Raw genomic sequence first — 24,302 nt, forward strand, 5'->3', positions numbered from 1 at the left:
TGAACAGGAAGAATGTGAGGGTAATGAAAATATATAAATTTCAAGGCCGAGTGTGGTTTTTTGTTTTGAAAGCCTAGGCTTTCTCCTACAGCTTAAAGGGCACCCAAATGACTGTCAAGAAATGAGGGATGTGACTTGTAGATTTAAGACTTTAGCAGAATTTGGGCTTCAGCAAAATGCAAAGCTATCCACAGCCACTGGGGACACATCCCTTTCTGCTACTAGATTTCTCTTTCAAGTCACAGTGCATCCCACCCTGGAGGGTGGCACAGGCATCTCTGCTCTCCCATCAGGTGAAACCTTTCCTCCTGAGTGCAAACCTTTCTTGGGCTGCTTGGGCAGCTTCAGGCACCCCTTTATTCCCAACTCCAGCACTGCAAAGGGCAGCAGAATCACAGGAACAACCCAGGCACGTTTTGCAGCAGTAGATATGAAAGGATGATCTGTGTCTGGAAAATACTTCCCACAGCAATTCAACTCTGGCAGTTCTTGGAAAACTCCTGGACATAATCAGTTCCCACTGAAGCTCCCTGCAGTTCACGCCCAGTGACCAGTGGGTGCATTAGAAGCATGTCTGCAGCAAACATCTTTTTTTCTCTCTTCTTTTCCTTTGTGCTGCTTCTTCTCTTTTCCCTCTTTCCATTTTCTTTTAGGAAAATAAGCAAGAACAAAATTGCATCTTTTTTTTTCGAAGAGATGAGGCAGAAACAATTGCTCATCTGAACAGAGTTAATGGGAAATATGGGAAGCGTCGCTCGTTGTTCCTTTGATGTTCACTGTAATTGCCATGCTGAGCATCAAAGGAGAGTAAACTACATCCCCCATGCTTTCCTTCAGCTATAAGCAGCAACAATAGGATTCATATTTTCTTGGAAAACACTTTCATGTTCATGAGAGCCTCTTTAAAAGAAGAAAAACCTACAGCTTCTCTGGTTTTGGCTTTTCATCTACTCTATGGTGTTTGCTTGTTTCCCTGCAGAGCAGTAGTCATTCTGTGCCAGCTGTTTAAGAGAGGAATGTCCTAGTGAAAGCAAACAATGGGCCGTGTAGTGGGAATTGCAAATCTTTGAAAAGAGTAATTGAAATCTGCTCAGACATTTTGAAGATTCTTTGCACAATATTCTAAGGCTGTTGGTGGCTTAGCTGTTGGCAGGGTGGTCCTCTTTGTAGCTCCCTCTTTTTTGTATGAACAGAATAGCATTAATATGGAGGAGTGGGGGGAAGAAAGAAGAAAGGTTTTCTAGTCCAACTGATTATTTCTGAGCAGCTGAAGAGAGAAAGATTGCTGTAAATGTCTTTCAGTGAAGAATCAAAAAAGTGAATTGTGCAAAGCCTTTTCATTGATCAGGTGTTCTCTGGCTCCAGCTCTTTTACTCATACCTTTTAAGGGCTCAGCAGATAAACTGTGCTGGATTGCGTTGTGTCTGCTGCAGATGTTCCAGCCCTCCTGGGCTATGTGGTGCTGTTTATTCTCACCCTGTGCCAGCTGGGGTTGTTGCTGCACAGAGCAGGGAGAGCTAAATGTGTGCCAGGCCTCAGGCAGCCACTTCAGTAGCAAGGCTGCTGACCTTTGATATTAATAAAAAGCCAGATCTCTGCTTGCAGGCTCTTCACTGCACCAAAAGTGTGAATTTTCACCTCACAAGGAAATTAGTTAGGAAGATCAGTAGGTCTTTGTGCTTGAAAAATGGCCAGGCATAGAACTTGATATTTAAAAGTGTCTCCAAAATTAAATTGTCTTTGGTACCCTGAGAAAACCCTCACAATACTTACTTTAGTAGCCCTAGGAGGTTGACAATGGGAGCGTTGTATCCAGTGTACAAATAGCCATTTAATATCCTCTATGAGGCAGATTAAGAAGAATTTCAAATACTGCCATCCATATCCAACAAACTGTCCAAAATGGATGTGGGGTGAATTAGTACAAACTGGAATAAGGAGTGAATGAATACAAACTGTTTTGCAGATGAATCTAGGTTAATGATGCTCTATGCATTTAGAACCCCGCCACAACCTTCTGAATTACAAATACCCTTAATTTATTGGCAGCCAAAGATATGATTCTTTTCTTTAGACAGTATGCCAGAGCACTTTAATCCTTCACTGGAATATGAAATGCAAGAACCAAATCCTTCATTTACTTCCAACTTCTGAAATTACAGGGAAACCAATAAAATCGTGCAGGGACTTAGGCCAGCGTAGAATTTGCCCCCCTGCTGCTTTACTCATCTCAGATGTAAATCCATTATGGCTGTGGAGTTATATTGGGGTGACTTTGTCCAAGGTATCTGAAAATATAAATGATATTACCACATGTATTATACTGCCATTGTAACATTTCCCATCTGCTTCAGCCTCATGAGAGAAGCATTGAATCAGGCTGATCTCTTCCAAGGCAAACCACAGAAACAGCATTGCATAAATCTGTTCACTCTCTCACAGGGCTGAGGGGAAAGAGAGGATCATGTCCCGCTTGAAATTTTAATTACTTGTCAAAAATTGTTTTAATTGCAAATTTAGACAATGCAAAACAAAAGTCATACATTTTCTCCACAAAGTGTTTAGGTTTTATCATGCTGGAAGCTTAAATCATCATTAATTAAGGAGTTATAGTTCAGTGTTTTAAATGAGATTCTATGTGGACCAAACTTCAACAATTATCAATTTGCATTCGTTCCCTTTTTCTTATCAGATGAAAAGCTGAACCTCTCTCTCATGAGGTTTTGGATCTGTCAGAGTGGTTGTAGAGTCTGGGAAGCCTGTGCACAATGACTTTTCCAGTTTTCTATTTATTCTTCCCAGGACAGACCTATTCAAGAAATGTGTCAAAGAACCCTCCAATGTTATAAACTCTGGCTGGTCCTAGCTAAAATCAGGAATGCAGAACTATGTCTTTGAGCTACACCTTGGGGCTAACTTTTTTTTTCAAAGTTTGGTAAAATCTTGTGCTGTATTTTAATAAATTTTTCCCATTAATTGATCCTAGTAATGTTGAGCTTGAACTATTACTTTTCTTTAGAAATATGTTAGGCCAGCTTCTTGTGGAATACAATTAAAAGTAGTCAAGTGTTCAAAACTAACATAACCTTGACACTTGGATTCTGACTCTAGAAGTCTTCATTGACTGCCTAAGGAATGAGCAGAATACATGTTTAAAGAAACTAATAAATCCATTAAATCATCAGATATCATATTGGAACTTGAATTTATGTCCATTTTTGCTTAGTTGAAGATACAAGTCTTTATGCAAGAATTTGGTATCATTCTCTCTAACAATGAGTACATTAAAATCATATTTCTGCAGAGTAGTATTGGCATTTATGCCAGCACTACAACTAGATAGCCACAAAAGAAGTTGTTGCAGCCTGTTCCTTATTTTTAGCATGACACCACGTGGCATCAAAAGTGATGTGCCGAAACATATTGTAATGTAAGAACAGAGGGGATGGAAAAATCTCATAGGCATTTTACCAGTAACTGAAGAGTAGCTGAAGTATGATGCAATGGTCCCTCTAAAAGGCTTTGACTGAATTATGATGAAATGTCTTCTTACTTTGTGTCCTGCTCTAATGCTAATGTTGCCTTTAGTAAAAGATTTGATCTGTCAGGCACTGAAGAGCTTCAGTTACCACCAGAACGATTAGAAGCTAACAACTTTTAGGTCTGATTCAAAGCCCAGTAAAATCAAGGGAAGTTCTGATCAGGCAGTGGTTATCCTTAATCAGGGAGGAATTATCTGAATTCTGCAGTTTATGGCAAAAAGAGGTTGATCGCTACTAAAAAGACAGAAGCATAAATATAATTTAGTTACAGAGTCAGCCTGTTGAGAGGGGACACTGAGAGGAAATCCCAGAGAAGCATCTCAATAGAGATGATCAGTCAGGAATATCTTTCTCCCATGCAAAAAGGAGTTTGACCCTTTGTTATGATGTTGTCAAGGAATAGCTAAGGAAAAAAGTGTATAACTGTCTCTTGAATGCAGCAGAAGTTTTTCCTCAAAATGACTTTTATGAGTGCAGGACCAGACAGTCAACATTTCTTGGGCAGCCCCAAGACAGAAGCAAGGTGATAGAGCAGTCTGCTCTATCCTGCCCCTTGTACAACTCAGCTTGAAATGACAGCTCTGCCAAAAAACAACTCTCCCCAACTAAACCAGCAGAGAAACCACCCTGCGCTTTGTTTGCTTATTACCAGTTTTGAAACAAGCCAGTTCTTTTGCCATGGTTTCTCGTGCCAGACACCAGCTGAAGCACGGAGGATGTTGCGTAACAACATCTCTGCTGGGATATCTCTGGTCATGATTTCCTTGCAGCACGGCCATGGCAGGGTGAGCTTTGGAAGTTGCATGAAGATCATTCCAGGGTGTCAGCATGTGTGCCCAAGGAGAGCAATTTGTGAAACCTAAACCTCTGAAGATAAAACAGAAAAATTAGTTTTTAAATCACACTTTGAAATATTAGAAAAAGCCAATAATCTGCAGGGAAATAGAAGCATTTTGTGTTTTACTTGGTAACAAACATGTTTAGGATATATTCTAATCCTGATATTTCTTAGTTTCTAAAGGCTGCAGAAAGGTCGTGGCATTTGTAGCATATAAAGACAAATGAAGGGAACAAGGAATGAGCTTTTTAAAATGCAAGCACTTGTTTGTACCAATGCAGGCCTGTTTTTTTCTTATTTATTTTGTAATCTGACATACAGACTGGGTGGGTCTTGAAGCAAGGACAGTTTGGCTGTGGGACACAAGGATCCTTCACCTGAGGATCCAGACTCTTCTGTACATTTGCAGGGAAACAGCACATGACTCCATCCTGCAACACCTCTGACAGACAAGTACAGTATTCTGAATGCTTAACCAGCATTCTTTCAAGCAGCTTTCTCTTTCTTACTCTGCATCTGAGAAAAGAGCAAAAGTGGGGCTAGCGCAGCAGCAGAACTCTTCCAATGCCAGCTTTCTTGGCAGACAAGCATCCCTAGAAGTAAGAAAGCTTCAGTTTCATTCTGAAAGCACAGGATGTAGCTGTCCTTTTTGGTGTGGAACTTGGGAAGTCTGTGAACTGTTCATTCATACTCCTTTTCCATTCCACCTGATAGCAGCTCTTCCTTCTACAGCTCAGAGAGCCCCAATGGATTTTTATGATTGACCTACTCTGGGTCAACGTTTAGGTGTTTAGGTCTGCATTTTGGTGTTTAGTAAATGGATGTTTCATTACCTTCAATCACATGTGGACAAGCCTTACAAAATATTTCATCTTTACTATTAAACCTGAAAATATCCCAATATGTATGGATATCTAAATTGGCCCTTATGTCCTCATGCACCGTGTGAAATGGATTCAATTAATTAGCTGATTAAGACAATTCCAGCTGAGAGAATGTTTGAAGGCTTTGCAGTTAAAAAAAACCCAACTGATTAAACCGTTTCTTCTCCTTTTTTTCCACCTCTTTTCCTGACTGCTGTGACCCAGACAGGGTTTGAGCCCTTTCGAGTACTCAGCACTGACCGGACATGCCAACAAACCAGGCCATCCCTGCTGCTGCAGCCAATTCATTCATTATGGGCCTGCCTGTTTCCATTACTAATGATGGGATGGAACGAGTGTGTTTGGGTTTCTTGTAAACATCATCCTCATACCAGACAGGGAGCCCAAACCATTTGCCTCGAGGTAGATGCTGTGGCATTCTTTTCTGCTCAGGAAATGGAAAGCAGCATTGCTGCATATGCTGGGGTGGATTCCTCCACCTACTCCAGTAGGGGAGAATGATTGTGTTTGTATTGAGAATAGACAACATATCTTCCTTCTACTTTGTGCTTTGCTTAAACAATATATCAGACAGTGCTGGGGTATGCAATTAACAGATGTATTTACTACGGAAGAAATGTAAAACAATTTTTGAAGTACTCATCCTGCAAAGGAAATGACCAAAACTAGGTCAGGGTGAGGAAGCACAGGTTTTGTACAGTTAAAAGAGTAACACAAATGCTCTTCTTAACTTCATCAGGCTTTGGATTCTGTCAAAGATAGAGACGAGGCCTTCTTCAAATTGGTGCTTTAGCCTTTACCAGATTCACTTTAAATACAGCAGAAGTTGTTTGTTTGACTCATTGTGTTTGTGACCAGATTCTCACAGACCAAAGCTCCTGAGTTTTGCTTCCCAGGCCATCATCAGGCAGCTGCTGGGGGATCGTGAGTCACCCCTATGTGGACTATTGCCCTCTCTGAGGCAGAACCAGACAAGTTCAAGATGTTTTTTTAATTTCTAACCCTTTAGTCACATCTCTGTAAATGGGGGATATGTGAGTCTGCTACTAATGCAATAGCTGGACATTGCCTTTGTCCAAAGTGGAAAAGCCTGTGGTTTTTGAGGATACTATTTGGAAATTTTTTCCTTTTTCCATAAAATTGTGGTAAGTCATGATCATGGTACTTGCACAAATGCAAAGCCAAAACCAACTGCAGAGCAGGTCAGATTCTCATGTGATAACAAATTCCCCTTCACCTCACTGGGATTGGGATTATGTCCCGTGTGACATCTGTCATCTTTCAGGCCATGTGACCTTGGCCATCTGTGTTTTCCCTTGCACACATTTGGGCTCTTCTATGTACCCCACTCATAGGTCCTTTGGAACTGAATTGTGATTTTCCCTTCAGCTTTCAATATTGGTCTGCTTATGGACAGCTGCCAGTCTTCCTAGAATGGGAAATAATTCAAAACCAACATACAAAAATTATTGTCTTGCCTTTTTTAATTTTATTCAGTATTTGGGCTGGCCCGGGGAAGTGCTACGCACAGCAAAACCTATAACATGAGTGCTCGGTAAACAGCATAATTTCAAATTAATTCAGGCTTTAAAATATTAAACTTTTATAACAGTGCACTAGAGATTGGCAGGGCTTCCAACAAAGCATTGCAATAAGTGCCACAGAAGTGAAGTGCTGTATAGCCATCATATTTAGGGCTTTGGGAAGAAGAATAAGATTGTGCATTGCAATAGACAAATACTGTTGAGATCTAATGTTTCTTAAATCTCAGGCTAATGGGTATGTTTAGGAATCAATAAGAAAAGCTGGCTAAGGCAAGTATGTGACTGTTATACCACAAGTCTAGAAGCAGACAAGTCAGCTTTTTTACAACCTCATTATTCCTATATGTTACTCACCAGTGCTTTAGCACAAATCAGCTTTCCAAAGGATTTTGGAGCTAACAGTTAATCTTTATGAGCAATGCAAAATGCATTATGTCATAACATGCTGACACACAGATCTACATCTGAGCACAGAGGGGGTGTCTTTAACACCCTAAGTCTTCCCAGATGTAAGTTTCCTTTGGAAATCTATTTAATACTTTCATTCTGCCAAAGGCCACAGCAGTTTTCATTGCAGCTCTCCTAGCTTATTTCTTAATTCATTTAACAATGTCCAGAAAGTTAGAAGCAAAAATGAATATCATTATATCCATATGTCTTCAAATTTTTGTCATCTTCCTGTTAAATGACGCCATCTACTGTAGCATAACTGAATCACAAACTTGTAAAAATGCAGGGAAATCTCCTTTATTTTCTTATTAATGTAAAATTATCAGGCATTGTGACATATTTTAAATTTGCATGGTTTTAATTTACATTTTTGAATAATATATAGCAGATGAGTATTCACAGTGTGAAAAATTGGGCACTGAGGAAAGACTGCTTCTGTCTTGAAAACAGAATCTTTATTAACTATCAGTGCAAAAACAGGGGAAAGATGGCCTTTTTTTGCTCCTCATTGGAGCTGGCCTCTTTGCTGTAAGGCAGCAAGATCACATCTCTGAAAAAAAAAAACAACAACAAAACAAATCAATGAAAAAGAAGTAAGAATTATGAAAAATTTGATGTAGGAATGTTCAAATCCTTGGATATGAATTTCCTAGTAAATAGGGACCTTGTTGTTTTAAACACATCGTTTAAAAATTTGTGGTTTTGAAAGGCTAAGAAAGCAATACTGGGAGCTGAAAATCAGATTACAATTAATCAAACGCATCTGGGCACAGAAAAATGTGCATGCTATACATCTCACTGCATGTGTATGCAATTCATATAACTGTATATACAAGTGCAAACAGTAACAGAATTAGGTTCTTTTAGGTCCATACAATGGTATTTTTACTTAACAATTATGGGTTGCCCTAGAAAAAAGGAATTTCTCCCCTTCCTTATTATGGTTCCAGCACCTGTGGAGCTGATAGGTGCTCAAGCAGAATGACAGCTGAGCAGTCCATTGCTCTGGGTGGTGTGGATCTGTGCCCATCCATGCTCTCCAGGGTGCATCCAACCACTCCTCCAGGACAGCTCACAGGCTCTAACCTCCCCAGCAGCTCTGCTGAGGCTCTGCCTCCCACAGCACACAGCTTTCGAGGGTTCCATGTGTGCAATGAGCCACTCTATGATTTGGTTTTTCTCTTGAGTCACTTCAGGGGTTATAAAGATTTCATTCATAATCCTTCACTTCTATGTTTCAGCCTTCCTGTTTGTCAGGAAACATTTGTCATTAGCCTTGTCAAGACTGGGCAGCCTGTTTTTTCCCTAAGCGCCCACAGCAGGATCCTGGTTTGTGAAAAGGAGGAAAATGTTTCTAGCAGGAACAATCAGCACCTAATAAGCAGAGAATCAGCTAATTTCCCTGGGATCCACGGATATGGTTCTGTGGGGTGAGGACTGGGAAGCCAAGCAATGTTTTTAGAAACTAGCTCTAGCTTGGCAGATTAAAGAAGGAGGTCTACACCCTATTCAGAGGTACACACTGTTAGGTCCTTTGAAGGAGCACCCTCTGATGCCATCACCCTGTGACATGTGGGTGTGGGGAAGAGGCTGTCCTGGAAATGGGCAGCTCTTTTCCATCTCTCTTGTGCAGAATATGAAGTTTCCAGAGGGGCCCAAAAGGGACAGAAAAGGAAAATCTGAGTTTCTAAGTGATAGAGAATGTCTGAGGGGAGTAAGTTTTCATATGCCATTGGACGGTTTTCCATGTTAAGATTTTTTGTGTTGCAAAAGGAAGGTAAAATACTGGATCCCAGCTTGATATCAAGCAAAGAAAAAAAATATTGGCTTGAAAATATCTGGAAAGGGTTTTTGAAGCTTTGTTGTTCTAATCAAGACAGTGGTCAAAATCAACTCTTGACCATAAGGAGTGCCAGCCTTAACAAGTTAACATTTTTGTGTTTCCTTCTTTTATAATTAAAGTGGAAAAATAACACAAGATGGTGTACATGGACAAGGACAGCCTGTAGTAGGATTGAAGCTGGGAAAATAAATTCTCCTGTGCCATCGGGTGTTCTGCCCCAAGATCTGCACTCTGGCTCTCCCCTCAGGGAGCTATGATTGTTTTCCCCATTGCCCTTCCAGAGCTCAAAGGAAGTAATGAATTCCATGGGTGAAACAGAGGAAAATGCCAGGTCCATGTGATCAGGGAAAACCAGCTGAGTGAGAAAGTGGGAAGGGAGCAGAAGGGGCAAACTAAGCTCAATTGAGCACATGGCAATAAAAAAGGGGATATGCTACGGTACAAAATGAAAGGATTTGTAGAAGATGAAAAGGGAAGTTATGTCGTATGGGAAAGGTGAAATGCAGAGGAAGCATGAGAAGAAAGGAAACACATCTAAGTGTGACAAAGAACATTGGTGTGGAATGGGAATACACACCCACAAATACAGAGAGGAAGAAAAAGGAAAAAAGAGACCAGGGTGCTAATGCAGTGGTGGAAAGATAAAAACAGAGATTAAAGATGCAGGGAAGGAAAAAAAAAGGGGACTGCATAACCCATAGGAACAAACTGCAATAAATTTGGGCTCAGTCTCATACTAGATAATTGTGCCCATTACAGTTTGATGATATTCAGAAATTTCTGCCTGGAGCCAGTGGCAATTTTAATGTCAAAGATTTGAATCACATCATTTGTAAATCATTTACAAAATGATTTGTCATTTTGTTTTTCTTTTTGAAGAGTGGTGTATAGTAGGTAAATTATCCTCATATTAAAGTTTTAAGAATGATGTAGGCACAAAAATAGCTCTTTCTTGAGAATGTTGTTTTTATAAACTGAATTATTTTTAATTATCCATGAAAAAAAATCTTATTAAATTATTCATGACATTCAGTGATACTTATGTTTGCAATCTAAGACTTTAATAACATCTACAAAACTTAAAATGAGCTTGTAAAACTCAGATGCTCTTAGTGTTATTTTACATTGGCTTCTTAAATGACCTGGCTGTCTGGATTGGGTTTTTCTAGGAAAATACCATCCCAAAATTTAATGTGTCAAGGCAGTTTTTTTCAACCTTTTCATATTCATAGTCTATAACAGATTTGATCAGTAAAATAGCTGTTGGGAGGAATTCACAAAGCCATGAATATTACAGATGAACAATCCTTTTTTCTGAAAACAAGACACTTGTGACATTTGAGCAGGCCAGCTGATACAATAATTGCAAACCATTTGGGCAATTAATGCGACCGTTGTTTCAGATCTGTCACATACGCTGGCTTTCAAAAAACTCTTTGAAGCCCCTTAGTGGCAGCTATTAATGCAAGATGTTGGAGACAGGGGTTGGTGCTGGACAGATGGCTTATCCGAAATCCAAGTGCAAGTGCTCCTGTTGGCACATGGGGCCAGTGGCACTCTTGCTGGAGAGCTTAGGCACGTTTACTCTTTAGCTGCAGCAGAGAATTCGATTGTTAATTAGACAGTAATTCTGCCTGACACTAAAATTACTCAAGACAGAAGATTATCAGAGATTTAATTGGGCTTTGGCTCAGCTCCAGGAGGTTTCCACTGATGTCTGTTTATAAACTCAGAGCAGACTCTGCAATTAATGTAACAGATTGCCCAGTGCCTGAAGAGCAGCATTTAGCCTTTTACTTCACATGCGTGAACCAGGAAAACAAACAAACTATCCAACAGCTTTCATATTACTCATTAGTAATTCGGAAAACACATTTGAAATAATATCCAACACAATTTTTCTCTCTTTCCAGTCACAGGATGTACCCATCTTGGGCAGGCTTATGCTGACAGGGACGTTTGGAAACCAGAGCCATGCCAAATCTGCGTGTGCGACTCGGGATCTGTTCTCTGCGATGACATCATCTGTGACGATCAGGAGCTGGACTGCCCTAACCCAGAGATCCCTTTTGGAGAGTGCTGTCCAGTTTGTCCACAAACAACAACGCCACCTCCAAGAGTAAGTTTATTCTCACTGCTGTTTCTTTGGTTGCTGCCTTCTTGATGCACGTCAACCTCAAATCATTTTGGCTTAGGTGTTCTTAAATGCTTTTCTTTTCAATGCCACTTTCTGAATTTAGGCAAATACTTAGGATGGACAATGCAGCTGATAATATTAAGTCTTCCAACTCAGTTTTGTGTAGATAACAGGCACCAAAATAGTAGAAATGGACAGAGGGCAACAACTAGGCATTACATTTTTCATTTTACGGAAAAGCATAGGAATAATGCAAACACCTTATTTTTGACTTCCTACTCAATCCATATGCATGAAAATAATGCCAACACAGAGTCAAAGAAAAATAGAGAACTTTAATAGCATCTCTGAGTCTTCATTTCTCATCAACCCAATTCTACATCATCACAGAGTGAATTTCCATTTGCAGTCTTATTGCTGACTTAATGCCCTGTAAAGGAAAGGTGATTATACTGTACATACCTAATTTATCACCATCTTTTTATAGACACCAGCATTATACAAACCAGTTGCAGCAACTTAGCCTCAGGAAAATCAAGAACATTAGTACATGCCAAGCCCCCTTCCTAAGTCTTTCAGTGAGTGAGCCAGCTATACTGAGCTTTCAGCTTATCTGAACATTTCACCAGTGTTAAAGATCCATGAGGTTTTGTTCAAGTACCTAGGTTGCCACAGACACATTAAAAATCCTTATCTACAAAACAAGAGAGTGAAAGAGATGTGAGGAAGAGAGAGAAGATGCATTTCTGCAGCTCTACAGCACATCTGTTTACACATGGAATATCACACACAGATATGTCACACACAGATATGCCACCTAGTCTTATTTGCACCTTACTTGCAGTACTCCACTGCTCCCAGGGTCCCCTGAGCTACTTCACTGAACATGTTGAGAGGTGGAAATGAGTTGTATAGACAAGCATGCTGAAGATTCAAGTACACCTCCCTCTCTTTGTTTAGAGACTCTTCAGTTCTGGAGTTCCTCATAATGAAGAACACATGAACTCTTCCCCCCAGCCTCTCTCTTTGATGTAGGAGTTTGGTCAGGCCAGTGGAAGCTGTCCTGATGACCTTGGGTGGTGTATAGAGAAATGCCATCTTGAAAGATCCGAGATCCTTTCAGCTGAATATTTTTTGGTACTGAAGGTAGCAGCTGAACACAAAAATTGAAAATCCAGGTAATAACATATAACTGAATTATTAATTGAAAAATAATAAATTGCAGCAGTAGATCTGAGAATTTAAAATTAGCTCATCACACTTCACACGCTGGAGTGAGAAGGACACAAGAAAATCATCACAGCATTCCACAGTGGAATCCTGTCCCCATTGCACTCAATGGCAAATCTGTACTGACTTCATTAGTGTCATGTTCTTGCCTCTAGGGGAGGTGTAATTCTACAAATTACCCAAGCAATAGTAGCTTGACTGACCAAAAACCCTACAGCTTTTCAATATACTGAATAAGCATTAATGGAATTCATGTGAGAAAACGATATCAAATATTGAAGCATTTTGCTCTAATGTGTGCAACTTTTTTGTTTTATTTTGATTCTGTTTTTTTATTTAATTACCTTCCTTTTTTTTTTTTTTTTTTGTAGACTCCTGGAGTAGTCAGCCGAGGCCCCAAGGGAGACCCTGTAAGTGCAGCTTTTTTTTTTTCCCTAAGGAAAGGAACAAAATCAAGACCCCATTCCTCTAGTGCTATATATATAATGGGCAGCCCCATTCAAGCTGCCAGGATATCCTGCTTTCATTTATGTCTGAACTGTCTGCAGCAGGATTGTACCATATAGCTATTTGAACTGGAGCTTTAGCTTCAACATCACTCTCAAAAATTTAAACTAAAAGAACAACATTTAGTCCAAACTGTATCATGTTTGTTATATTTTGTTATATTTCTTTACAGAAGGAGGAAAAAAAAATCTTTCAGACTCTACTAGCAGTAATAATTTCAGATTCAGGAACTGAACTGCTAAATATTTCTGATGTGTTTGATTATGTGTACCAGTTGTAATAAGGTTCCATTAACCAAGTGTTTCCATGTGTGAATTTTGTCTGTCTTCCCTGAATATTTGGTTGTGGCCTTGTTTAGGAGAGGTTTCCCACCACAGATACACAGCCTTTGTTACGAATGGAAAGGTTTGTCCCTCCATGTCCATGCAGTTGGAGGCAAGTGACAACATCTGTATCTGCTCTGTTTGTGTCTTTGCAGGGTTCTCCTGGAGTTCCAGGCAGAAATGGTCCCCCTGGCCCACCAGGACAGCCAGGGAGCCCTGGAGCTCCTGGGCCCCCAGGAATCTGCCAGTCATGTCCCAGTATAAGTGGAGGTGTAAGTCATTGTTATGTTCAGTTTCTCCCTTGGTGCTCATAGCCATGCAAAGAAATGCTGTAGGCACCTGTCCCCTGCACCTTCCCAGGTGCTTTGCTTTTGGTGGCATCCATCCCACTTGTGCCTTTGGGAAACAGAGATGAGTGGTAGGTGGGATTTTGCTGTTGTTTTGAGGGTTTGTCCATAAAATTTCTCTGGAGTGCAATTAAATCTCTGCCTTACCTTATTTTTTAAACTTTTGGGGCCAGATCTGCTGAAGGACTTTTGTAACTCAGAAATAATCTGATCAGAAAGAGTGTGATGGAGGATTTCTCCATAAGCTTAATAGTTAGGAAAGTCTCCTACTTTCCTATGTTTCATCAATTCATGTTTAATAACAGAACATTCCAACAAGACTAGACAGAAGCGCTGCTCCTCTGCTGGCAGGGAAGTGCCATGCAAGTACTATTTGTCATGGTGCCTCTTTATTTCTGGCTCACTGGATGCTGAAGTCACTTCAGAAGAGCTGGGCACACCCAGCAAGAAAGCTGATTGTAATGGAAGTGTGTTGGCAGTGAGCCCCAGGCAGTGCTTTGTTACAGGGTGACACTGCCATCCATGCAGGCCACCAAGCCCAGGGTTACAAGATGGGACTTCTTTAGCACAAAGCTGATAAATACTGTGTGTTGAAATCATTGCTACTTTTGAGTACACTGGTTATAACTTCCATATACACTTCCCATTCCCAGGTAAGCCAGAAAGTGAGGAAAGATGTCTCATTTTTATTTAATCCTGAAAGGGATTGCCTCTGCAGGACTGAGCTGTGGGCACAGTCCCAGTACACACCAGCGACACTGGTGTGGGGTTTGGAGAGGCAAACACAGGAGAGGAAAACAGGCTGAATTAGCCTCCCATTCCAACCCTGTATCAAAGATGTGCTGTTGGATCCTGACAGGAGCACAGGAGTCCTGCACCTGGTCAGTGCAGGAGCTGGATCCACAGTGCTTTGGGGGAACAGCACAGGTTCAACCCTTCCTAATCAACCACCTGTGGGCCAATAATGCATCGCTGCGCTAATGCCACATCATTTGACTGTCTGCTCATGTGAAATGAGTTGTTCATTAGGCACAGCTAAAAGAAATCAGGAAGATTATAATGATAATAATAAACAGCTGTGCTCTTTGGAGCAACAACAAATATTTCATCAACTTCCTTGAGTGACAACCAAGTCCAACAGAAAAGAGACAGACAGAGAAACTAGTGAAAGAAGCTAAGAAAGAGTCAAACCAGAGTAAAAGGAGAGAGAAAGGTAATTTTGTGGTTCAGCTAAGGCTCAGCTGTCAAGAAGAAAAATGGATGTGCCCAGCATGGGGAGGTAATGTCACCATGACCTCAGAAAGAAGACACTGGCTGGGCTTCTCTTATGTAAATATATGGCAGCTATAGGTCAAGCTAGTACTACTCAGCAGATACAAATGAGTTATTTTCATGCATTTGCTATACCACTATAAAAAAATATTTGGTTTGTAGCAATCGCATTTTTTTTTTTTTTTTTTTTATCTTTTTTTTTTCTTTTTTTTTTTTTTTTTTCCTCTTTCTTTTTTTTTCTCTATTTCTTTTACAGAGTTTTTCTCCACAGTATGACTCCTATGATGTGAAGGCTGGTGGAGCTGGTATCGGGTACCCACAACCCATTGTAAGATGATAAAGCTTTTTTTTCTGTCCTTTCTTCTTTTTAAAGAACACATTTTCTGCTCATAGATTATACCTTGGATGTGTATGTATCCTGGTTTTTATCTAATAATATAAACTTTCATTTAATTATTGCCTGCAAGTTGAATGTGATGTAAGGCACCTGTTTGTCCAGCAACACTGTTCTAGAAAGTAGCTATAGATTATCTGGATTTTTTTATTTTTCACTTTCTTTCTCCAGTTTCTTACCTTCCTTTTCCTGATCTCTGTCTGTGATTCACCTTCTCACATTACCTAAATACTTTTCCTTTTCTGTGTCATGTACATTCTTCATTTATCTACTTGATATTCTTCCACTAACTTCTTCCCTTCCTTCCAACAATTTTTACCTCTTCCACTCCTTTTAATCTTCCTTCACCCACTCAGTATCTCATTTGTCTTTACTGAGTATGATATTCCATACTTGTTAACTTTTCCACATTTCAAACTTGCCTGATAACAAGTGAGTAAACCCTTCTTACAAACTTTATTCATTCCAAAACTCAAAATATTTTCACTCTCTCTTTTTACAATTACCATTTTTTTACCCACAGCTACTTAGACTGTGTACTAAGGATGCTGTATCTGCCTGCTAGACCTGGTCCAAGATTTTCAGGTTTTTAAGTGAGAAAAAGCATGGACTGCCTCAAAGAGTTGTAACTGAGCTATGTTTCATGTGTAATATAAATCTGAATGTTGCACCTCATTATTCTCCTTTTAGGCACTGGGGTTTAGAGTTATTCAACATGAGTTGTCCTTGATTCAGGCAATCTGCTACAGAGAGGGTGTGGTGAATTGCTGCTACTGGAAATTGGCTGTGCTTCATTAAGCATAATCACTATTTTCAGCCCAATTTTGCATAACATGGTTTGGGTATCACATGTTGCAGCATTGTAAGGCAGTTCCAAGAAAATGGAGGGAGGAGAGGAGAGGAATTCCATTCGATCATCTTGTGAAATTAGGTTTACTAATCACAACAGCTCTTTTTCTTGAAATATAGTCATTATTTTCTCGCATTCATTTTCATCTATTTCTACCTCCTTCTTTTGCTAATATGATCATCCATGCATTTTTCTTCAACCATCCATTTTTTCCTTGTTTATTCATTGATTCATATTCACTCCTCACAGTTTTCACCCACAGCTGTCATGCCATCTACATTCTGCTACTTGGTGTCTTAATATGGGATGTGCTGAACTAGGCAGATAACAGAGGCACCTTCAGTTAACAATTGTGGTTAACTCCTCTCTATTTTGGCTTTTTCTCTGGAAGTGATTAGTGATTTCTTGTGCTCTGACTCCTGGACTCAGGTTAAAAAAACCACCAAACTACTTTACTGAGCACCCTAGAACATGTTCAGGGTTGTCTGTATATTTTCAGGTCATAAGGGCTTTTATATTGCATCATAGCATACATGACCTCACAGCAAGTTCCAGCAGTTACAGGCAGATGTGGCTGAAATCACTAGAGCTAAATAATGTTTATCATTTTCATTACATAGACTAATTTCTTTATTATTTTATAAATTTATCCATTTTAATTTAAATATTCCTAATGAATAAATATCCAAACTGAAGTAATTTGGAATATTAGCAAAACAAAATATAGTACCAACATTGTAGTATAGTACCAATTTTGAAATAATTTGGAATAACTGAAATAATTTGGAATAAATAATAATTTATTCCAAAATAATTTGGAATATTAGCAAAACAATAAAATATAGTAGCAACATTGGCTGTGTGTGGTTACTGTGCCTGGTATTTCCTCAGTCACACATCTCTCCATTGCTGCATTCATTCCCATGGCTTTACACCACTTGTAGACTGGTTTTGTGTTTTACATCACAGTTTCTCTTCACTTGCCCACGTAACCTCCACATATTGTCTTTGTCTCCTTCCACCAGAGCATATTCTCTAACTGGAGGACGCTCCTCTGTTCAAAGTCTGGAGATTCTAGCAGCAAGCACAACCCTAACTATCAGTTTATTTCCTCAGTGTGTAACTTGAAAAAGATTATATCTCATTTGTTTATGGCCATATGTCTAATTGGTTGATAGCTGTTGATGAGTTGAAGACTTTAATTCTGGTTGGATCTATAGCTACTTCAAATGAGTTCTAACAATGAGTTTTACAGGGACTGCTCATTCTATTCATACGTCAGAGGCAGCCCCATTTCCCAAACCCTCACAGCTCTGCCTCTTGCTGTATTTCTGTCCTAGAAAATAGCAAATATTAACATGGTACACTTCTTTAGACATAAGACAACTGTGAACTAATACTATTTTTTTTTGTTGTATAGTAGTGTACTGTCCTACATATGCCAGTATAGTACAGCAATACTGATAATCTTGTATTATGAAAATTAGGTTCATGAAATTGTAGTACATGACCTTTTCTGACACAATATGACAATATCCTGTGAAACACATTCTGTGCAATATTAACTATGGAATATTCTGCCAGTACTGCAGCACACAGTGATCCTCATATCATCCATTTATGTGATTCTTTTGGCTGTAGGAAACACATGAAGAGTTTAATTTAACAAAAGCTTTCTTTTAAAGAACCCCCTATAGCTGCAGTAGACCACTGTGCTAACTTACAAGTGTTTTCTGTTTTGCAGTATCAAATGCTTCTGTGGTTGTTGCTACAAGAAGTAGAAATATTGAGGTTTTGATTAGTTCAGACCTCATTTCTTTCTTATGGCTTCGTACTGTTAAAGCTCAGAAAATATTTCACTGGTGAAAATGCTTGCCTTACTAACTATAACAAAAGTACAGCCTTAATTCAGTGTATCCCTAGGTCATGATGAGTCTCTAGTGTTGGGCTAATTAAGCTCAGTTACATGGCAGAGAAGCTGACACTCATTTTCTCCGTCTAACAGAAATTCAGTTCTCCTTTCTATTCTTCCCCTTCAGGTAGCTGAAAAGCAGAGTTCTGAGCATCCCTCTGGGGTCTAGAGAAGGGCAGTAGTGACTCAAAAATGAAAAGTTGCAGCTCAGAAAATACCTTGGGAGTATGTTAGCCAAGCAAGGAGCAACCCAGTGAAGCCTTTTCTGAAGGGACAACTAGACAATGTATTTCCTCAGCACTGTGTGAATATATTGCTGCTTCCTTTTTACTGCACCAAGTGCAGGTCACCGAGGATTTTTCTCTGAACTAATTATGTAAAAGTTTATTTCACAGTTATTCATGGCTATTGCAACTATATTAAGTTCCATAGCTATATTACATTAATGTAACTACTGTTTTTTAATCTATGCCATAGAGTGGCTTTCCAGGACCCCCTGGCCCCAGTGGCCCCCCTGGCCCACCTGGACATGCAGGTCCCCCTGTAAGTAACATTAATCTTCTCGTAATCATCTTGTATTCTTTTACATAAACTCCTCCTTTTCTCTGTCATAAATATTAAGCACCTTTTCAGCTGATACATCTGGATACTATGCTGAAGAATTTTATGCATAAATGTCATTTTGGGCTGTACCATAACCAAGACTCAAGAGCTGAGGTCAATATACTGTGCTGGCTTAAACCCTTGTGTACCCCTTGAGATCTCTGCAAGTCCATGAGCTATCAGTTAACATTAGTTGAAGACGTGCCACTGCCTGACATCCTGCTGACATTCCCAAATGTCTATCCATGCAAAATATTAACAGGAGGTAAAGGAAAGTGGGATACACATTCAGTGAACACACCAAGGGTCTGAGTTTTTCAACATCCATCTCCTTTTAGAAGAGCAGATTAATTCTGTTTTCGCAGAGGCATGTTCTACCTGTTTCTGGTAATTTCACCTTTGGTCATCTGTTGATGGATCTGACTACAGTTTTCCTTACAATTATGGGAAATTATATAAAATATATAATTATATAAAATATAACTGCACTGTGGAATGGTGCATGTAGCTGTTCACATCTTGACTGAGTCTTTTGCTGCATTCCAGGGCTCTGCTGGATACCAGGGCTCCCCTGGAGAACCAGGACAACCTGGCCCTCCCGTATGTACCCATTCAGTACTGTGTATGTTACACGTGACCTTAAAAGCATGAATCTGTGGCACCTCTGCAGTGTATGGAAATTTTGCAGTTTATCCTAGTTGTTTATTATGATGCATGTCAAATGTACAAATATTTGTGATGCCTAATGCGTTTTTAGCTTGAAGAAGACTTAATATTTGTTGTTATTGTAGTTAATATTAATTACTTTTCTACAGGGACCTCCAGGCCCTGTTGGAATGATAGGCCCAGTTGGTCCACCAGGAAAAGATGTAAGTTCACTATTATTCATCCCATTATTAATAAATGGGAAGAAAAAAGTTCATTAAGTTGCAAGACAACAGAGGACAAGAAAAATAAGTTTTCTGGGATCATCTCTTGCTAAAGGTTGTCTTGAAGTAGCTTAGAAATTAACTAGAATCTTGTTAAAGGCTGAGTTTATAAATTCTGGCAGTTGTTTTCCAGAAGGCAGTGACAGAGTGAACTGTCACCCTGAGAGGATTTGCAAGACCACCACTGTCTTTGGTGGAAGTTTCACCTGCTTGCTCCAACTCACCTTGTTCTACCACAACTGGTGCTTTGCCAGTAAGTCAAGCAATAACAAAACACTAAAAAAATTATTTTCTTTCAACAGGGAGAACCAGGAAGACCAGGCAGGAATGGAGATCGTGGAATCCCTGGATTACCGGTATGGAAAATCTCCCAATAACAATGGTCTTCTAATCATAGGTTTTGTTTTCCCATGTCAAGTTAGTCAAGTGAACATGACACATAACAAAAATTGGCTTGTGCCCTTCATACAAGAAGTGCATGTTTTACAAATCTTTCTATATTTATGTGTTTAGGGTCACAAAGGACACCCTGGAATGCCTGGGATGCCTGGGATGAAAGGCCAAAGAGTAAGTATTGAGTGTATTGATTATAGCTGAGTCTGTTACTCTCCTTGAATGATAGTGTTGCACAGTTGTGATCTTTCAGTCATTTCCAAGACTGAATCATAGAATTGAAGTTAATTTCTGCACAATGTCATCTGAACTTCCATAACAAAGATTCAAGTTTTTTCTGGTTGCCTCAGTTGTAGAGCTCCATCCCTAATGCTAAGAAGGATTCCAAGAGCTGATAGCATCATTATTGAAAATATGCCTCTTTTGGGGGCTTAATCTTTTGCCAAGAGGAATCAAATTTTCCAGAATGCCAGAGGAATAAAATTCACAGATATGGTTTTACTTTCCCACAGGGTTTTGATGGAAAAGATGGTGCCAAAGGTGACAGTGGTGCTCCTGGTCCAAAGGTAAAAATCTAGAGTGTCATCTTTCTAAATAGGTAGAGTAACAACCCCATTATTTATTGTATAGCTGTGCTTTACATCTTAAAAAATTATTAAAATACAATAAGCATTAAAGAAACCCATTTAATACCTCAATGAAAAGAATATTAATCATTCCAAAGGAGGTAGACATTCACAACCACACCATGTCCCAATTTTCCAGCCATAATAAACATGAGATACCAAAATGAAGGGACAAGTCCTGGTCATCTGACTTTCCTGCATAGTATTTTGAAAGCCGAGTCTTTCTGATTTTTATTTCCAGTTTAATTTTTGATTTGACACTTGTTTACACTTCTCAGAACTCAGTTCATGCTGAGGACACCCAACACCCCATAGAAAGGGATAAAAAGTTGGGCTTTTTTCTGCATATCTTCCCCTTGAGTAAACCAAAAAGTGTTCTCACCAAAGTTAATTTTCTTTTCTCTCTGTAACAGGGTGAAACTGGTCTTCCTGGAGTAAATGGAGCACCAGGCCAACCGGTAAATATGTGCATCCTGGAGTGTTTAAATGTTAGCTGAGTTGTTCCTCATCCTTTTAACTTTAATTACTCTACCACTTGCAGCGGACCATAGTGAGTTATACAAATAAGAGCAATGTCTCTTTGCTCAGCCATCTGATTTCAGAAGCCATTCAACAGATTCATTTTTACAATGTTTTCTAGGGACCAAGAGGTCCAGCTGGAGAGAGAGGAAGACCTGGGAATCCTGGTGGCCCTGTAAGTAATTGCAGACATTGCTCTTACCCAGAGGGAGCACATATTTGGACTCGATATGTTGAGAATTCCCTACTTCCTTAAAGCAGTTGTAATGTAAAGGAGTAAAAAACTATATAGCATCTGAAAAAATCTCACATGAGAACTTTTAAGTCCCCAATTAAAGATGTAACACTTCTAACCCACAACACATTCACCATCTTATTTCCTGTTTCACTTTTTGAAATTAATAGATTACACATTGAGGAAGAGTTCAGTGTTTCAGCATAAGCTCAGGTTTGCAAGGAGAAGCAGGGAGGAGGAGTGGAAGCAGAGAGAGGCAGGGGACGGTAGAGAGAGGGAAAAAATACAATCTCAGAAGTAACTTGTGGGAAATGAGAAAATTCCCCTTTGACAGGTTAGAGGGTACATCCCTCATTCTGAAGGAATTCTTAGTTTATAGCATTCAACACAATCAACAAATTCTTAGTTCATAGCATTCAACACAATCAACAAAGCAGTTTGCAGCCAGCACCTTGTTTGTGCAGACACTGCATAACCTGAGCAGAAGGTCTGGTCTCATACAGCTACAAGACAGGAAACAGGGTTTAAGTCGTCAGTGTTCATCAGGTTTTTGGAGTGAAATTTAGTGTTTTATGTGAATCAGAAGTAACTGTTACTTTGAAGTACACATCTATTGTAATCTTACTCATTCACACACACAATGTGAATGTAGCTGCTATTTCCTTAAGAAATTTAATAGGAATGTATTTTTACATCTTCCTGTCACAGTGCAAGTCACATAAAATGCTGGATACTCCTTCACAAAATATTTAGTTAATTATTGCTTTGGAATTTCTCATTAAAGGAATCCTTGGGTCTTAGTCAACTAAGTGGGAAAGAACAGACACAAAAATATGATCCCTGAATCATGGACATGAAAGGATGTGGGTTCTGTGTCCAGGGTAGTGCTCTGTACCCAACACCTCTCTTCTTTCTGTAGGGTGCCCATGGCAAAGATGGATCTCCAGGAGCAGCAGGCCCACCTGTAAGGCAACTTTGACTTTCAGTATTTGTGTTGCTTTAGTCTAATTACTTCTAGCAGATGTTTTGCAGTGCCAGCAAACTCAAAATTGGGGTGCAGTTGTTCAAGAATGAGCATTATATTTAATTGTGTTTCAATTGTGTATATTTCATTGTGTTGGTTAATATACTTAAAGGACACAGGGCGATAGGAGAGCTTTAACACTGTAGATCAGAAAATGCAAAAATCCAAACCCAGATTATTCTCAGAGAACATATAGATGCATGGAATTGCTGAACTACATGAAGATCAAATTTTGAATGATCTTATCAAATATATTATTCTTCTGTCTGGAGTTGGCAAATATTTTTCTTTTCCATCTGCCTAGAAACCTGAGCATGTCCACTTGGGTGCATAGCAGCTGCATTGGCTTTTTCCTCCTTCTTTTTTTATAATTAGAACAAATTTTGAAAGTTTTTTATAACTTTATCTCCCTAATGATAGATTTCATGTTTTTAAATTTAAAACACAGAAATTCAGCTGAACATGCAAAAGTCAGGGTAACTAAGATGTAGGTGTGATATTTTAGGACTAGCCAAATCTCATCTTTTACAGCATGATTTATATTTGCTAGTTTCCAGGTGTTTCCTTACTCTGAGAAAAATCTCATAATCAGACTCCCTTTTTTAACTTAAGATTAATTCCATATGGCTTTTACCTTTTGCATTAATAGTATTTCTTTCTCTTTTAAGGGTCCCCCAGGTCCCCCTGGAACCGCAGGATTTCCAGGCTCTCCAGGTTTTAAGGTATTCAACTAAAGACACAGAACCACATGGGATTTGGTCCTTTCTCTAGTTACACAGCTGATGTCACTCTACATCATTATTTTATGAGCCCTCCTTTTCCTGGCTGCTATTACACCATTTGCAAGCCTAGAACAGATGTGCTATATGCAGCATGAGACAAACCCAATCCTCATCACCTTCATGAATGCCCACAACAAAACACCACCAAGTGGTAGAAACCATTAATTTAATGCTGATTGCCCTGGAGATGACTAAAATGCCTTCATTTTCTCATTTTACTGGGTTTTTTTCCATAGGGTGAAGCTGGTCCTCCTGGTCCTGCTGGTGTTAGTGGTAGTCCTGGAGAGAGGGGAGAACCTGGTCCTCAGGGAAATGCTGGGCCACCTGGGCCTCAGGTACATCAATAGCACTTGGGACCTGAGAGGTGCTGTGCCACCTGCTCTTCACAGAGCCCTTTGTTCTGCTCCTGGGTTAGCAGCATTGGTTACTCTGTTAAATTTATTTTTCCAGGGCCCTCCTGGAAGAGCTGGAAGCCCTGGCAACAAGGGTGAAATGGTGGGTACTTTCCACATCTCTGCCATTGCTGCACTCTGTTGGTGAGGGTCACTGTTTGGACTGGGTAGAGTCCACCAATGCCGCTCTCTCTTCATCTCTGTCTGTCATTGTCTCTCTGCAGGGACCTTCTGGTATTCCTGGTGCTCCTGGTCTGCCAGGAGGCCGTGGTCTTCCAGGTCCTCCAGGTGCAAGTGGAAACCCTGGGGCAAAAGGCAGTCCGGTGAGTTATTGATGGTATTTACACTGCTTGTACCAACAAATATGGTGGAAGTAAGACTGATACCATTTTAAAAAACCCATTGATCTTCTTCTATTTACTTGAAATAGTCTAATAAAATCTTTTATTATGAAAATGGGAAATTATTTTTATAAATATATAACATATTTTGTTTCATACATATAGGTATTGCTATATATAAAGATTATACATAAATATGGTGATAATACCTAACTGCTTTCCTAAATTATCTACCAATTCAGATACAACAAAGATACTGCTTGTGTAAATTGGCTTCATCAGACAAAATCTGTTGTTTTACAATCTTATTTTCACCTGGTTTAATTCCCAAGGGCTGAGTCCACAGTCTACTAAACCCCGAGTTGTACCTGGTCTTTCACTGTCA

The 24,302-nt window shown here is 39.5% G+C and overlaps 1 protein-coding gene across 3 annotated transcripts in view; it reads left to right on the forward strand.

Annotated features, from left to right (window-relative positions):
- COL3A1 (collagen type III alpha 1 chain) overlaps positions 1 to 24,302 on the forward strand; it is a 48,987-nt gene that overhangs the window by 6,779 nt on the left and 17,906 nt on the right. For 2 of the 3 annotated variants that reach the window (XM_030951795.1, XM_030951797.1), the window contains exons 2-18: positions 11,015 to 11,220; positions 12,840 to 12,878; positions 13,454 to 13,570; positions 15,174 to 15,245; positions 18,551 to 18,616; positions 19,223 to 19,276; positions 19,492 to 19,545; positions 19,908 to 19,961; positions 20,119 to 20,172; positions 20,511 to 20,564; positions 21,038 to 21,082; positions 21,265 to 21,318; positions 22,298 to 22,342; positions 23,071 to 23,124; positions 23,421 to 23,519; positions 23,635 to 23,679; positions 23,801 to 23,899. In XM_030951795.1, coding sequence (XP_030807655.1) covers positions 11,015 to 11,220; positions 12,840 to 12,878; positions 13,454 to 13,570; positions 15,174 to 15,245; positions 18,551 to 18,616; positions 19,223 to 19,276; positions 19,492 to 19,545; positions 19,908 to 19,961; positions 20,119 to 20,172; positions 20,511 to 20,564; positions 21,038 to 21,082; positions 21,265 to 21,318; positions 22,298 to 22,342; positions 23,071 to 23,124; positions 23,421 to 23,519; positions 23,635 to 23,679; positions 23,801 to 23,899 — 1,211 coding nt within the window. The remainder of the gene's footprint in view (positions 1 to 11,014; positions 11,221 to 12,839; positions 12,879 to 13,453; positions 13,571 to 15,173; positions 15,246 to 18,550; positions 18,617 to 19,222; positions 19,277 to 19,491; positions 19,546 to 19,907; positions 19,962 to 20,118; positions 20,173 to 20,510; positions 20,565 to 21,037; positions 21,083 to 21,264; positions 21,319 to 22,297; positions 22,343 to 23,070; positions 23,125 to 23,420; positions 23,520 to 23,634; positions 23,680 to 23,800; positions 23,900 to 24,302) is intronic. The other variant, XM_030951796.1, reaches the window with a different exon arrangement.

Source organism: Camarhynchus parvulus, chromosome 7, assembly GCF_901933205.1.
Source record: "Camarhynchus parvulus chromosome 7, STF_HiC, whole genome shotgun sequence".
NCBI lineage: Eukaryota > Metazoa > Chordata > Aves > Passeriformes > Thraupidae > Camarhynchus > Camarhynchus parvulus.